Raw genomic sequence first — 15,332 nt, 5'->3', positions numbered from 1 at the left:
CTAACCTGCACATCTTTGGACACTAAGGGACAATTTAGCATGGCCAATCCCCCTAACCTACACATCTTTGGACACTAAGGGACAATTTAGCATGGCCAATCCCCCTAACCTACACATCTTTGGACACTAAGGGACAATTTAGCATGGACAATCCACCTAACCTACACATCTTTGGACACTAAGGGACAATTTAGCATGGCCAATCCACCTAACCTGCACATCTGTGGACTGTGGGAGGAAACTGGACACCTGGAAGAAACCCATGCAGACATGGGGAGAATGTGCAGACTCCGCACGGACAGTGACCCAAGGCCTGGGTTTGAACCCGGGTCCCTGGCGCTGCGAGGCAGCAGTGCTAACCCACTGTGCCACTGCATACCGAACGCAGTCTGAGTGTGCACACGGTTTAAAATCCCCTCAATGCTGTAGACACACACACACATTCTGCAAAGCCAGCACTGAAGGCCCAGATGCCGACACATCGTCCCGCCCACTCTTGCCCCCTGGGCAGCCCCGGAGGAGCGGGTGCTTACATGCCGTCGGAAGATGCGGTCGAAGAAGCTCCTCTTGGGGGGTTCGGGGGGTTGGTTCCAATCCAAGTCTGGGGAGCGGGTCCCGTTTGGTCCAAAGATGTTTAGCTCCTTGAAGCACTCTGTCTCAATCATCTGCAGGGGAGAGAAAGAGGAAGATTTACCCTGCTCCCTGTCACAGGATAGAACCATCGAATCCCCACAGTGCAGGAGGAGGCCATTCAGCCCATCGAGCCTGAGACAACCACAATCCCACCCCTTCCAGTAACCCAACACACTTACCCTACTAATCCCCCTGACACTAAGAGGCAATTTAGCATGGCCAATCCAACCAATCTATCTATCTTTGGACTGTGGGAGGAAATTGGAGCACCCAGTGGAAACCCACAGAGACACAGGGAGAATGTGCAAACTCCACACAGACAATGACCCAAGCTGTCTGCATGCTCTGTGTCTGCGTGGGTTTCCTCTGGGTGCTCCGGTTTCCTCACACAATCCAAAGATGTGCGGGTTAGGTGGATTGGCCGTGCTAAATTGTCCCTTCGTGTCCAAAGATGTGTAGGTTAGGTAGATTGGCCATGCTAAATTGCCCCTTAGTGTCCAAAGATGTGCAGGTTAGGTGGATTGGCCATGCTAAATTGTCCCTTAGTGTCCAAAGATGTGTAGGTTAGGTGGATTGGCCGTGCTAAATTGTCCCTTAGTGTCCAAAGATGTGTAGGTTAGGTGGATTGGCCATGCTAAATTGTCCCTTAGTGTCCAAAGATGTGTAGGTTAGGTGGATTGGCCATGCTAAATTGCCCCTTAGTGTCCAAAGATGTGCAGGTTAGGGGATTGGCCATGCTAAATTGCCCCTTAGTGTCCAAAGATGTGCAGGTTAGATGGATTGGCCATGCTAAATTGCCCCTTAGTGTCCAAAGATGTGTAGGTTAGGGGGATTGGCCATGGTAAATTGTCCCTTACTGTTCAACGATGTGCAGGTTAGATGGATTGGCCATGCTAAATTGCCCCTCAGTGTCAGGGGGACTAGCTAGGGTAAATGCACGGGGCTATGGGGATAGGGAATTGTGATCGGTGCAAACTCGATGGGCCATATGGCCTCTCTCTGCACTGTAGGGGTTCTATGATCTGCCAGACTAACAGCCTTATCCCAATCGGCAAAGTACCAAAGAAGACAGAAGTTCCAGACAGAAAAATCAACAGAGAATGCCCAGAATATTCCGGAAGACACAAAACCTGGTTGTATTATTTCGAGTGTGACTGAAAATTCCATTTTTTTTTGTTATTAAGTGGAAATTGTATTTATCTAAACAGCATTCCATTAAATCGTGTTTTATTCGGGGTGTTAATAGTCGAGTTAATCTGTTTACTGGAAGTTAGAGAAATAAAGTGTTACTCGGGGAGTTATTTTGATTGAACCACTCGGAGTTACCCAAGTGAAGATTGTCCCACTCACTTGAACAGATGATAAAGGCCGGTACTCCTCAAAGTGGTTTGGTGTTGGTTTTCAGAGCAGGGGGTGGAAACCACCTCCTCTGTGGAACACTCTGCAGGAGGTTTTGTTGCCGCACAGGCTTTGGGCCTAGCGCGTTTCAGTCCTGGGTTCTCTCCCGTGGCTGAACGAGGTGCCACATCCTACCCAAAGGGCAAGGGTCACCCTTCTCGCAGCCCCTGATGATCCTTCAAACACCCTCAACCTCAGGTGAATAGTGAGCCTGCCCCCCTTGCCCCAAACAAGGCCAGAGACAGCTTGCTGCTTACCTCGTTTTGCCAGGGAATGGGCACGCTGCCCGTGGCGAACTTTGCATAGAAGTCGTTGTCAGTTTGGTCCAGGTTCACTCCTTTCACGGTGGAGAACTGCTCGATGTCCAGCACGTCCTTGCAGTAAACCGCCCGAGGCTGCAGGGGGAAAAGACAAGACTCCCCCCGGTCAGGAAGCTGGCCAGCGTCCCCACGAGGGTGAGGAATCCCACCCAGGCCCGATCCTCGCGACCGCATGCATTTACCCGAGCTAGTCCCCCCAACAGTCAGGCAATTTAACGTGGCCAATCCACCTAACCCGCACATCTTTGGAGTGTGGGAGGAAACCAGAGCAGCCGGAGGAAACCCATGCAGACACGGGGAGAATGTGCAGACTCCATACAAACAGTGACCCAAGGCGGGAATCGAACCTGGGTCCCTGGCACTGTGAGGCAGCAGCACTGACCACTGCACTGCCCCAGATGGCAGTTGCTCTCTCTGCTTATTGTCCCACTGCCTCCTCCTTTTATACCTGTGATGACATATCAACATCCCCCTGCCATCGGATTGCCCTCTCTGGAAAAGAGCCCAATGAGGCCATTCGGCCCATTGAGTCAGCACCGACAACAATCCCACCTTGGCCTATTACTGTAACCCCACATATTTAGCCTGCTAATCCCCCTGACACTAAGGGGCAATTTAGCATGGCCAATCAACCTAACTTGGATATCTTTGTGTGGGGTTACTCCCACAGTCCAGTGACCCAAGCCGGGAATCGAACCCAGACCCCTGGCGCTGTGAGGCAGCAGTGCTAACCACTGTGCCACCCCATTATTCATTTACCATCACAGATTCATTGCCATCAGCATCCCTCTCTGGCATAAGAACATAAGAACTAGGAGCAGGAGTCGGCCATCTGGCCCCTCGAGCCTGCTCCGATATTCAATAAGATCATGGCTGATCTTTTCATGGACTCAGCTCCACTTCCCCGCCCGCTCACCATAACCCTTAATTCCTTTACTGTTCAAACACCTATCTATTCTTGCCTTAAAAACATTTAATGAGGGAGCCTCAACTGCTTCACTGGGCGGGGAGTTCCACAGATTCACAACCCTTTGGGTGAAGAAGTTCCTCCTCAACTCAGTCCTAAATCTGCTCCCCCTTATTTTGAGGCCATGCCCCCTAGTTCTAGTTTCACCCGCCAGTGGAAACAACTTCCCTGCTTCTATCTTATCTCTTCCCTACATCATCTTATAGAAACATGTAAGATCCCCCCCTCACTCTTCTGAATTCCAATGAGTATCGCCCCAGTCTACTCAGTCTCTCCTCATAAGCCAACCCTCTCAACTCTGGAATCACATCTTCGAGAGGTACCCCCCTCCCCACTGCCCACCCTCACTGTTTCCCAGTCACAAGGTTACTGATGAAGGGGACATGCCACCTTAAGGGTGGGCAGTGCCACACCCCCCCCCCAGTGCCAGCGCACACTTACGTCTGGGATGAAGGAAGGTTCCAACATTCCCGCTTCCAGCCGCTTGAAGTTGATGCTTTGAAAAAACGGATGTTCCTTCACCTCACTGGCTCCCTCCGCTTTGCACCCTAGTCGCTGCTTTGGGTCTTTGGTCAGTAACTGGGGAGAGAAAAGATGGGCGGGTTAGGTTGATTGGCCGCGCTAAAATTGCCTCTTAGTGTCCTGAGATGTGTAGGTTAGAGGGGTTTGTGGGTACATGTTTGGGTGGGATTGTGGTCGGTGCAGACTCGATGGGCCAAATGGCCTCTTTCTGCACTGGAGGGTTTCTATGATTCTACACGAAGGGGGTTTGGTCCATCAGTAGAAAAAAAACACAAGGCACTGACCCAGCAGAGATCAGTCTGGGAATTAATCTTAATTCTGGAGTAAAGCCCATTAACTGTCCATCGAGAAGTGGACTGTTAGAACTTGATGTTTGTGTAAGTGTTAAAAAAGGCAAGGACAGAAGGAATCCCAAACTGATAGGTCTAGATAGGATAATGTGATAGGCTTGGAGGGCCGAATGGCCTCTTCCTCTGCTGCCCTGTTCTTTTCCCTTTGAAACATTTGTATCGAAGGCTAAGCAGCATTGTTTCCAAGACAACAGGCTTTCGAATTTTTCTTGAACCAGATACCAAGAACCTATTCAATTTGAATCCAATGGTCATTGAGTGTTTTTAAGGCAAGGATAGATAAATTTTTGAACAGTAAAGGAACTCAGGGAGCAGTGGGTCAAAAAGCAACTGCCACCTGCTGGGGTAATTGCTCTCAGCTCTGCAGTGAGAGAGTCATTATCTCATAGCTTCATCTGTGTCTTAGAGAGAGGACCCTTTGAGATTGCAAAGTTACCAAGGATGACACAAGTTCCAGGCAGAAGAATCAACAGAGAAGACCCAGAATATTCTGAAAGACACCAAACCTGGTTGTAATTGTGAGAGTGACTTAATTCTATTTTATTCGTGAGTGGGACTTGCATTTATCTGAACGGTGTATCATTTTGTTACGGGCGGCACAGTAGCACAGTGGTTAGCACTGCTGCCTCTCAGTGCCAGGGACCTGGGTCACTGTGTGGAGTCTGCACATTCTCCCCGTGTCTGCGTGGGTTTCCTCCAGGTGCTCCGGTGTCCTTCCACACGCCAAAGACGTGCGGGTTAGATACATAGGCCTGAACAGGGGAATTTCACAGTAACTTCATTGCAGTGTCAATGTAAGCCTTACTTGTGAGACTAATAAATGAACTCTAACTTTAGAATCTTGTTTTATTCGGGAATAGTTAATAGTCTAGTTCAATAAATGAACAGTTACGTGTCGACTTTATCGTAGAATCCCTGCAGAAGGAGGCCATTCGGCCCATCGAGCCTGCACTGACCACAATCCCACCCAGGCCCTATTCCCGTAACTCCATGCGCTTACCCTAGCTAGCTCCCCTGACACTAAGGGGCAATTTAGCATGGCCAATCCACCTAACCCGCGCATCTTTGGAGTGTGGGAGGACACCAGAGAACCCGGAGGAAAGCCACGCAGACACGGGGAGGATGTGCAGACCCCGCACAGACGGTGACCCAAGCCGGGAATCGAACCCGGGTCCCTGGCTCTGTGCCAACACGCCAACCGCTATTGTGAAAATCTCCCAGTCGCCACAGTCTGGCGCCTGTTCTGGTTACACTGAGGGAGAATTTAACACCTAACCAGCACGTCTTCCGGACTGTGGGAGGAAACTGGAGGAAACCCAGGCAGACACGGGGAGAATGTGCAGACTCCGCACAGTGACTCAGACCGGGAATCGAACCCAGGTCCCTGTGAGGCAGCAGTGCTAACCCACTGTGCTACTCTCTTTCGAGTGTGTCAGGGAGTTATTTTCTATTTAACCACTAGGAGACGCTGAGGAGCAGATTGTGCCACTTCACCAGATGAGAGGGCGAGGAGTTCCTCCGAGTGTTTCAAAGTGTCCAAAGATGTGCAGGTTAGGTGGATTGGCCATGCTAAATTGTCCCTTAGTGTCCAAAGATGTGTAGGTTAGGTGGATTGGCCATGCTAAATTGTCCCTTAGTGTCCAAAGATGAGCAGGTTAGATGGATTGGCCATGCTAAATTGCCCCTTAGTGTCCAAAGATGTGTAGGTTAGGTGGATTGGCCATGCTAAATTGTCCCTTAGTGTCCAAAGATGTGCAGGTTAGGTGGATTGGCCATGCTAAATTGCCCCTTAGTGTCCAAAGATGTGTAGGTTAGGTGGATTGGCCATGCTAAATTGCCCCTTAGTGTCCAAAGATGTGTAGGTTAGGTGGATTGGCCATGCTAAATTGCCCCTTAGTGTCCAAAGATGTGTAGGTTAGGTGGATTGGCCATGCTAAATTGTCCCTTAGTGTCCAAAGATGTGCAGGTTAGGTGGATTGGCCATGCTAAATTGCCCCTTAGTGTCCAAAGATGTGTAGGTTAGGGGGATTGGCCATGCTAAATTGCCCCTTAGTGTCCAAAGATGTGTAGGTTAGGTGGATTGGCCATGCTAAATTGTCCCTTAGTGTCCAAAGATGTGTAGGTTAGGTGGATTGGCCATGCTAAATTGTCCCTTAGTGTCCAAAGATGTGCAGGTTAGGTGGATTGGCCATGCTAAATTGCCCCTTAGTGTCCAAAGATGTGTAGGTTAGGTGGATTGGCCATGCTAAATTGTCCCTTAGTGTCCAAAGATGTGCAGGTTAGGTGGATTGGCCATGCTAAATTGCCCCTTAGTGTCCAAAGATGTGTAGGTTAGGTGGATTGGCCATGCTAAATTGCCCCTTAGTGTCCAAAGATGTGTAGGTTAGGTGGATTGGCCATGCTAAATTGCCCCTTAGTGTCCAAAGATGTGTAGGTTAGGTGGATTGGCCATGCTAAATTGCCCCTTAGTGTCCAAAGGTGTGTGGGTTAGGGTGAATTGGCCATGCTAAATTGCCCCTTAGTGTCCAAAGATGTGCAGGTTAGGTGGATTGGCCATGCTAAATTGCCCGAGCGTCAGCGGGACTAACTATGGGAAGTGCATGGGTTTATGGGGATAGCATCTGGGTGGGATTGTGGTCAGTGCAGACTCGATGGGCTGAATGTCCTCCTCCTGCACTGTAGGGATTCTGTGGACGTGCATGTCTTTCAGACTGAGAGGGGAAACCACAGCACCCAGAGGAACCCCATGCAAACATCTGCCCTTCCAATTGGAGGGCAAAGGAAGGGACATGGTGTTGTTTGCTCAGGGAGGTTTGCCCCAATACAAGTCCTCCGAAAGCCCCTTCAAGGTCGAATAGACCGGTGGTTTTCCAGAGCAGAGATATTCCGGCCTGTACCCAGAACAGAACAGCCGCCACTCACCATCTGGCAGATCTGCTTGGCGTCCTCGGTGAACTTGTCGCAGTACTCCTCCTCCTTCTCCTGCACCCTCTTCTCCACCTCTTCCCGCTTCACCCTCTCTTTGCGGGCCCGGAACGGCGAGTGCCCAGCCGTCATCTCGTAGATCAGGCAGCCCAGGCCCCACCAGTCGGGACTCACTGTGTACTGTTCGTTATTTATCACCTCAGGAGCTGAGTGTGTGGGGGTGGGGGAGAGGGGGGAGGAAAGATAGAGGGAGGCAGAGTCAGACATGCCACACAATCCCGCACCCAATCACCCCAAAACTGTCAGTGCCATGCTCAGTGGAATTTGAGAGGAGGCCTCTGGGAACTAGGCCCAAAAGCCTGTTGGTCAATTAGTGTTGCGAAGTGAGCGCTTGCAAACTTGTAAAAAAGCTAAGAGTTACAAAATTGCACGGCTCGGTTTAAAAAAGGAAGTTTTGTTTTGCTGTGCTCCGAGGTTTAAAAGAGACACAAGTACAAATGCGGTACACAGAGTGAAACATTATATCGCGAGGCCAGGCAGTAGTGTTTCCAGGACAACAGGCTGTTTTTCAAGTGTGCCCAATCAGTTTAAACTCAGCGTTGGAGTAACAGCGGCCTATCAGATTTAAATTTGATTTTTTGGTAACCTATAAACCGATCCTCTTGTGGGGATTTTTGGATGTCATCGGGGGAGGGGGGAGATAAGAGACAGCTCCCAGTGTCAGAGAGTTGGATATCAACTGTCTCTGCTTACAGCTGTGGAGAGAGCGCACGAGAGAGAACTAGCACTGTGTCTGCGAGCTTAACAGCCATTTTTATGTCTTAAAAGAAAGTCTCATCTTGATAGGGAAGACAGAAGAAATCAGCAAGGAAGACAGAAGATTCCGGAAGATAAAATCAGACTGTAATTTTGGAAAGTGGCTAAAAATTCTATTTTTGTTTGTTAATAAGTGGGAATTGTATTAATCTAAACAGGATTCCATTAGAATAGTGTTTTATTCGGGTTGTTAATAGTTGAGTGAACCTGTTCACTGTTACTTCGATAAATAAAGTGTTACTTGTTGCTTTTGCAGAGAGAATCTCAGGGAGTTATTTTGATTGAACCACTGGGAGTTACTGAAGTGCCGATATCACCCCTTCTCACACTCACTTTAACAGAATATTAGGGGGTGGGGTCGCTTGATCTTGAATTCGGACATAGCTCGGCACAACATCGAGGGCCGAAGGGCCTGTACTGTTCTATGTTCTATGACTAAGGGAGGTATTTGCCTTTGAATGGTTGAGTGTTGGTTCTCAGAGAAGCGATCGACCTCCCCTTCATAACAATTCTCTCTCCTGTTCCAGGTCAGATGAATCGTTTCCAGGTCTCTTAATGTCATGACCAAAAAGATTTATCCATCTTAATGTTCCAACATTATTCCGTGAAAGGTTAATCATTGCGGCCTTCTGAAAACCCTACGCAGAACTTGACCTGTGGAAATCTCTGCTCCCTCCTTGTGCTGGAGTCCCTTCGCTCCGTGATCACCGGCACACCTCAAATACAAAACTTACAGCTCCATTTTCCAATGCCTCTGTGGATTCACTCCTCCCCTCCATCCGTTAACACTCATATCTGTGCGTTTCTAGTTTCTGTCTTCCTGTCCACCCTCAATTCCCAATCCTGAGTTTACCATCTCCGAGTTCTCGCTCCCGGAACGCCTCCTGAATTGGAACTCAACACCCGAGAGAAATTGAATTGAATTTTTATCCCCCCCCCACCCTGCCCATCACAGTTTGGGCCTAGTGGCACCAAAAGCCTGAGGCTAAATTTACTCGGGTGGGAGATTGATGCAGGAGAGGAGGCAAGGTTGAAGAGTCAGACAGTAACACAGCACGGAAACAGGCCCTTCAGCCCAACCAACCCGTGCTAACCCTGGTGCTTTCCCAGCTAGTCCCAATTGCCCGTGTTTGGCCCATCCATGTACTTACCCAACTGCTTTTGGAATGTTACCATTGTACCCCCTTTCTCTGGCAGCTCATTCCATCTCCGCACCACCCTGTGTGTGAAGAAGTTGCCCCTCGAGGCCTCCTTTTCCCTCTCACCTTTAACCTATCGAACACTACACAACAGAAACTTAACGCTTTTAAGGGTTATGGAGAGAGGGCGGGAAGGTGGAACTGAGCCACGACAGATCAGCCATGATCTTATTGAATGGCGGGGCAGGCTCGAAGGGCTGGATGGCCTACTCCTGCTCCTACTTCTTATGAAACAGGCCATTTGGCCCTTCTTGTCTGTGCCGAACCATTTTTCTGCCTCGTCCCACTGACGTGCGCCTGGACCCTATCCCTCCACACCCCTCTCACCCGTGTACCTGTCCAAGTTTTCTTCAATATTAAAAGTGAGCCCACATTTACCACTTCCTCTGGCAGCTCATCCCACACTCCCACAAATTTTCTATTCCTTTGTCTCGGGGGGAAAAGACTGTGCGATTTCATCCCACCCATGGCGCTGATGGTTTTATACACCTCAAGAAAGGACACCCCCACACCCCCCCCCCTCATTCTCCTCCGTTCCAAGGAATAAAGTTCTAGCCTGGCCATCCTCTCCCGATCACTCAGGCCTAATAACCCTCGCTTTAAAATCAAGATATTGAAGAGAACTAGAGTTTTGATTTGCTTCCGTACATTTGCCCACAGTTCAAGTGCGAATGTTTAGACCCCGAGGCAGTGTCAGGTCTTAACCCCCTTTGAAGTCACTTTGCGCCCATCCCGAGGGGAATCTGTTGAGCCAACGGCAAATGTTTTAATCGAAAGATGAAAATGCCGAGGGTCAGCGAAGAACCTCTGCGCAGAGGAATGTGCCCGCTTGGGAAACCAGCAATGAGCAGATGACTTCAGATACTCTGTCTCGCAGAGGTGTGTGCAGCTAACCAGGGTGGGGGGAGAGGTCTTACTCACCCATGTATCCAACCGTTCCCACTCGACCACGGATACTCTCCCCCTCTGATATCATCACTGCCAATCCCAAATCCGACAAGCGAATGTGTCCTGTTCCAACATCAACACAAACACACACACACACGGTGATTTGATGTCCATGGGATTGGGGCACAGTCCACAGTGCGAAATCCCAATCCGTTCCAATTAAATCACAGCCTGATTGGAAACATTCAACCATATCATCATAGAAACAGAGAAATTAACAACAGGAGCAGGCCATTCGGTAATTTATCATGGCCAATCCACCTAACCCTCACATCTTTGACCATGCTAAATTGTCCCTTAGTGTCCAATCCACCTAACCCTCACATCTTTGACCATGCTAAATTGTCCCTTAGTGTCCAATCCCCCTAACCTGCACATCTTTGGACACTAAGGGGCAATTTAGCATGGCCAATCCACCTAACCTGCACATCTTTGGACACTAAGGGGCAATTTAGCATGGCCAATCCACCTAACCTGCACATCTTTGGACACTAAGGGGCAATTTAGCATGGCCAATCCACCTAACCTACACATCTTTGGACACTAAGGGGCAATTTAGCATGGCCAATCCACCTAACCTGCACATCTTTGGACACTAAGGGGCAATTTAGCATGGCCAATCCACCTAACCTGCACATCTTTGGACACTAAGGGACAATTTAGCATGGCCAATCCACCTAACCTGCACATCTTTAGACACTAAGGGGCAATTTAGCATGGCCAATCCACCTAACCCGCACATCTTTGGACACTAAGGGACAATTTAGCATGGCCAATCCATCTAACCTACACATCTTTGGACACTAAGGGGCAATTTAGCATGGCCAATCCACCTAACCTACACATCTTTAGACACTAAGGGGCAATTTAGCATGGCCAATCCACCTAACCCGCACATCTTTGGACACTAAGGGACAATTTAGCATGGCCAATCCACCTAACCTACACATCTTTGGACACTAAGGGGCAATTTAGCATGGCCAATCCACCTAACCTACACATCTTTAGACACTAAGGGGCAATTTAGCATGGCCAATCCACCTAACCTGCACATCTTTGGACACTAAGGGACAATTTAGCATGGCCAATCCACCTAACCTACACATCGTTGGGGTAATTTACAATGGTCAATCCGCCCAACCGACACATTTTTGGACATGAAGGGACCCACATGTTTGGATTGTGGGAGGAAACTGGAGCACCCGGAGGAAACCCAGGCAGCCACGGGGAGAATGTGCAGACTCTACACAGACAGTGACCCGAGCCGGGAATCGATCCTGGGTCCCTGGCCCTGTGAGGCAGCAGTGCTAACCCACTGTGCCGGTGGAAGGGTGGGAGATGGTGACCTGTAATTGGAGGATCTGGAGTCGATATCCTGGATGTCGAAGTGACCATGCTGGAGTGTGGAACTTGGACATTCTCCAGGGAGCGAGGGAAGAAAGGGGAAAAGGAATGGGTATGGAGGATATCGTTTAAAACTCCCTCACACGGCCATTACTGAGAATGGTGGAGTCTCGAAGGCCCACCCATTTTAAGTGGCACTAAGAGAAGTTAGTGATGGCACAGTGATATTGTCACTGGACTGGTAATCCAGAGACCCAGCCAGGGAGATGCCCTGGTTCAAATCCCACCCTGGGAAATCAACTTCAATAAAAATCTACAGGAACAAGGAAAATTCCAGCACAGGAACAGGCCCTTCGGCCCTCCAAACCTGTACTGACCATGCTGCCCTCTGAACTAAACCCCCTACCCTTCCGGGGACCATATCCCTCCATTCCCAACCTATTCATGGATTTGTCCAGACACCCCTTAAAACTCACTATGGTATCCGCTTCCACTCCCTCCCCCAGCAGCGATTCCAGGCACCCACCACCCTCTGTGGAAAAAAACCTGCCTCGTACATCCCCTGTAAACCTGTGTCCCTCGCACCTTAAACCTTGCCCACGAGGAATTGACTCTTCCATCCTGGGGAAAAAGCTTCTGACTATCCACTCTGTCCATGCCCCTCATAATCTTGTAGACTTCTATCAGGTCGCCCCTCAACCTCCATCGTTCCAGTGAGAACAATCCCAGTTTCTCCAACCTCTCCTCATAGCTAATGCCCCCCGTACTAGGCAGCATCCCGGTAATCTTTCCTGTACCCTCTCAGAGCAACACAGTGGTTAGCACTGCTGCCTCACAGCGCCAGGGACCCGAGTTCAATCCCGGCCTTGGATCATGGTCTGTGTGGACTCTGCACGTTCTCTCCGTGTCTGCATGGGTTTCCTCTGGGTGCTCCGCTTTCCTCCCACACTCCAAAGATGTACGGGTTAGAGGGATTGGCTATGCTAAATTGATCCCGAGTGTCAGGGGAATTGGCAGGGTAAGTATGTGGGGTTATGGGGGATAGGGCCTCGTTGGGATTGTGGTCAGTGCAGACTCAATGGGCCGAATGGTCTCCTTCTGCACTGTAGGAATTCTATGATTGTCCAAAGCCTCCACATCCTTCTGGTAGTGTGGTGACCAGAACTGAACACTATATTCCAAGTGTGGCCTGACCAAGGTTCTATAAAGCCTCAAATTTGGGCCTGTTTGAAAGGGGCTTTAGCTCGACTCCAGGAGATGGAGATAGTTGAAGGAGAGCTTCGTCTGCAATGCAGGGCATTCTATTTCTGCGCCAATCAAATGCAATCCACCAGGAATTCTGGGATGGCAGATAAAATGGCCAACTCTCCGCTGGAAGCCAATAACAGGAAGTTACTGTTATGACGATAACGGGAGGTGTTCAGCGGCCATTTTGAAGATGACCCTTTTATTCCGACTCTTTGTCTTCACAAAGAAAAGGAAAACTTGTCCTTTTATACCTTAAAATTTTGCGACCAGAATGGTCAGGAGTGGGAGAGTGCAGAGAATAACTCCCCCCAGAGCCTGTCCACCATCTACAAGGCACAAGTCAGGAGTGTGATGGAATACTCCCCACTTGCCTGGATGGGGGCAGCTCCAACAACACTCAAGAACCTCGACACCATCCAGGACAAAGCAGCCCCGCTTGATTGACCCCCCCATCCACAAACATTCACTCCCTCCACTATCCACGCTCAGTGGCAGCCATGTGTACCATCTACAAGATGCACTGCAGCAACTCATCCTTTGACAGCACCTTCCAAACCCACGACCTCTACCATCTCGAAGGACAAGGGCAGGAGACACACGGGGAACACCACCACCTGTAAGTTCCCCTCCCAGCCCCTCGCCATCCCGACTTGGGAATATATCGGCCGTTCCTTCACTGTCGCTGGGTCAAAATCCTGGAATTCCCTCCCTAGCGGCATTGCGGGTCAACCCGCAGCAGCGATTCAAGATGGCGGCTCACCACCACCTTCCCAAGGGGCAACTAGGGACGGGCAATAAATGGTGGCCCAGCCAGCGACACCCATCCCCCCTGATTGAATATTAACAAAAAAAGCCCTGAGGAAGAGATCGTACTTTCATTGAGGAAAATTTCACTCACCATTGTCATCGAGAAGAATATTTTCTGGTTTCAGGTCACTGTGGAGGGGAGGGGGGGGAGGTGGGGGAGAAGAGAAAGGAGCAACATGAGTGCGTGTGTACGTGTGTCTCTCTGCGCTGTTTCGGAAGTGTATCCTCCAGCATACCTCCCTCTGAGATTATCGACAATTGGACTGCTTCTGCAGCCTCCCTATTCCAATTACGTAACGACTAAATTCCTGAAAGAGAAATGCTACTGAAGTTTTTCATCCTGCACTCATCAGATCAGATGCAAGAACACTCAATTTCCAAGAGAGAAACCACCTGCGCTGCAGTCAGGACCCTGTCGTTGTGCAGCACTAATTGTTCTCCCTTTGAAATCCGATATTCTTGCACCTGTCCTGCTGAGTGCAAGATGAAAAGCTTCAACAGAATGTCTCTTTCTTTCAGCAATAAAGTTTAAAAAGTTGAAAGTTTTTAAAGTTTTAAAGTTGAGGTTTTAAAGTTTATTTATTAGTATCACAAGTAAGGCTTACATTAACACTGTAATGAAGTTGCTGTGAAAATCCCCTAGTCGCCACACTCCAGCACGTGTTCGGGTTACACTGAGGGAGAACTTAGTGACTAACCAGCACGTCTTTTGGACTGTGGGAGGAAACCGGAGCACCGGAGGAAACCCACGCAGACATGGGGAGAATGTGCAGAGTGACCCAAGCTGGGATTTGAACCCGGGTCCCTGACACTGTGAGGCAGCAGTGCGAACCACTGATACTCGAGTTGTTTAAAGTTTACCGTCAATTGAGTGATTACATGTGTGTTTCGCAAGGGCAGTGACCTTGGAGGAATGCAGATAATCCTGTTGTCAAATGTCAACAATGAAGAAGCTGCTGTCTATTTGGCATTGTTCTCGTGTCGGATAGTCAGAGGCTTACAGCATGGAAACAGGCCCTTCGGCCCAACTTGCCCATGCCACCCAGTTTTTACCCCTCAGCTAGTCCCAACTACTCACATTTGGCCCATATCCCTCTATACCCATCTTACCCATGTAACTGTCTAAATGCTTTCTAAAAGATAAAATTGTACCCACCTCTACTACAACCTCTGGCAGCTCGTTCCAGACACTCATCATCCTTTGTGCGTGTAAAAATTGGCCCTCTGGACCCTTTTGTATCTCTCCCCTCTCACCTTAAACCTGTGCCCTCTAGTTTTAGACTCCCCTACCTTTGGGAAAAGATATTGACTATCTAGCTGATCTGTGCCCCTCATTATTTTATAGACCTCTATAAGATCACCCCTCAGCCTCCTACACTCCAGAGAGAAAACATAAGAACATAAGAACATAAGAAATAGGAGCAGGAGTAGGCCATCTGGCCCTTCGAGCCTGCCCCGCCATTCAATAAGATCATGGCTGATCTGTCGTGGCTCAGTTCCACTTTCCCGCCCTCTCCCCATAACCCTTAATCCCCTCTCTTATCAAAAACCCATCAACCCGCGTCTTAAAAATATTTAGCGAGGTAGCCTCCACCACTTCAACGGGCAGAGAATTCCAGAGATTCACCACCCTTTGAGTCAAGAAGTTCCTCCTCAACTCCATTCTAAACCGCCCCCCTTTTATCTTGAGGCTGTGCCCCCTAGTCCCACTGTCTTTTTTGAGCGGGAAGAGTCTCTCCACCTCTATCCTATCCATCCCATTCATCATCTTATACGTCTCAATGAGATCTCCCCTCATTCTTCTAAACTCTAACGAGTACAAGCCTAGTTTATTCAGCCTCTCCTCATAGCTCAA

At 49.3% G+C, this 15,332-nt stretch overlaps 1 protein-coding gene across 1 annotated transcript in view; it reads right to left on the bottom strand.

Moving 5' to 3' along the window:
- LOC145339713 (G protein-coupled receptor kinase 5-like) overlaps positions 1-15,332 on the bottom strand; it is a 35,455-nt gene that overhangs the window by 2,927 nt on the left and 17,196 nt on the right. The window contains exons 7-12 of the mRNA XM_080184232.1: positions 13,569-13,606; positions 10,052-10,141; positions 7,113-7,321; positions 3,760-3,897; positions 2,289-2,426; positions 534-665 (exon numbers count right to left, since the gene is read on the bottom strand). Coding sequence (XP_080040358.1) covers positions 534-665; positions 2,289-2,426; positions 3,760-3,897; positions 7,113-7,321; positions 10,052-10,141; positions 13,569-13,606 — 745 coding nt within the window. The remainder of the gene's footprint in view (positions 1-533; positions 666-2,288; positions 2,427-3,759; positions 3,898-7,112; positions 7,322-10,051; positions 10,142-13,568; positions 13,607-15,332) is intronic.

The sequence above is a fragment of the Carcharhinus amblyrhynchos genome, unplaced genomic scaffold (assembly GCF_965287045.1).
Source record: "Carcharhinus amblyrhynchos unplaced genomic scaffold, sCarAmb.v2.hapA scaffold_626, whole genome shotgun sequence".
Lineage (NCBI taxonomy): Eukaryota > Metazoa > Chordata > Chondrichthyes > Carcharhiniformes > Carcharhinidae > Carcharhinus > Carcharhinus amblyrhynchos.
Note: the sequence above shows the minus strand (reverse complement) of the source record. Positions and strands in the feature narration are given on the sequence as shown.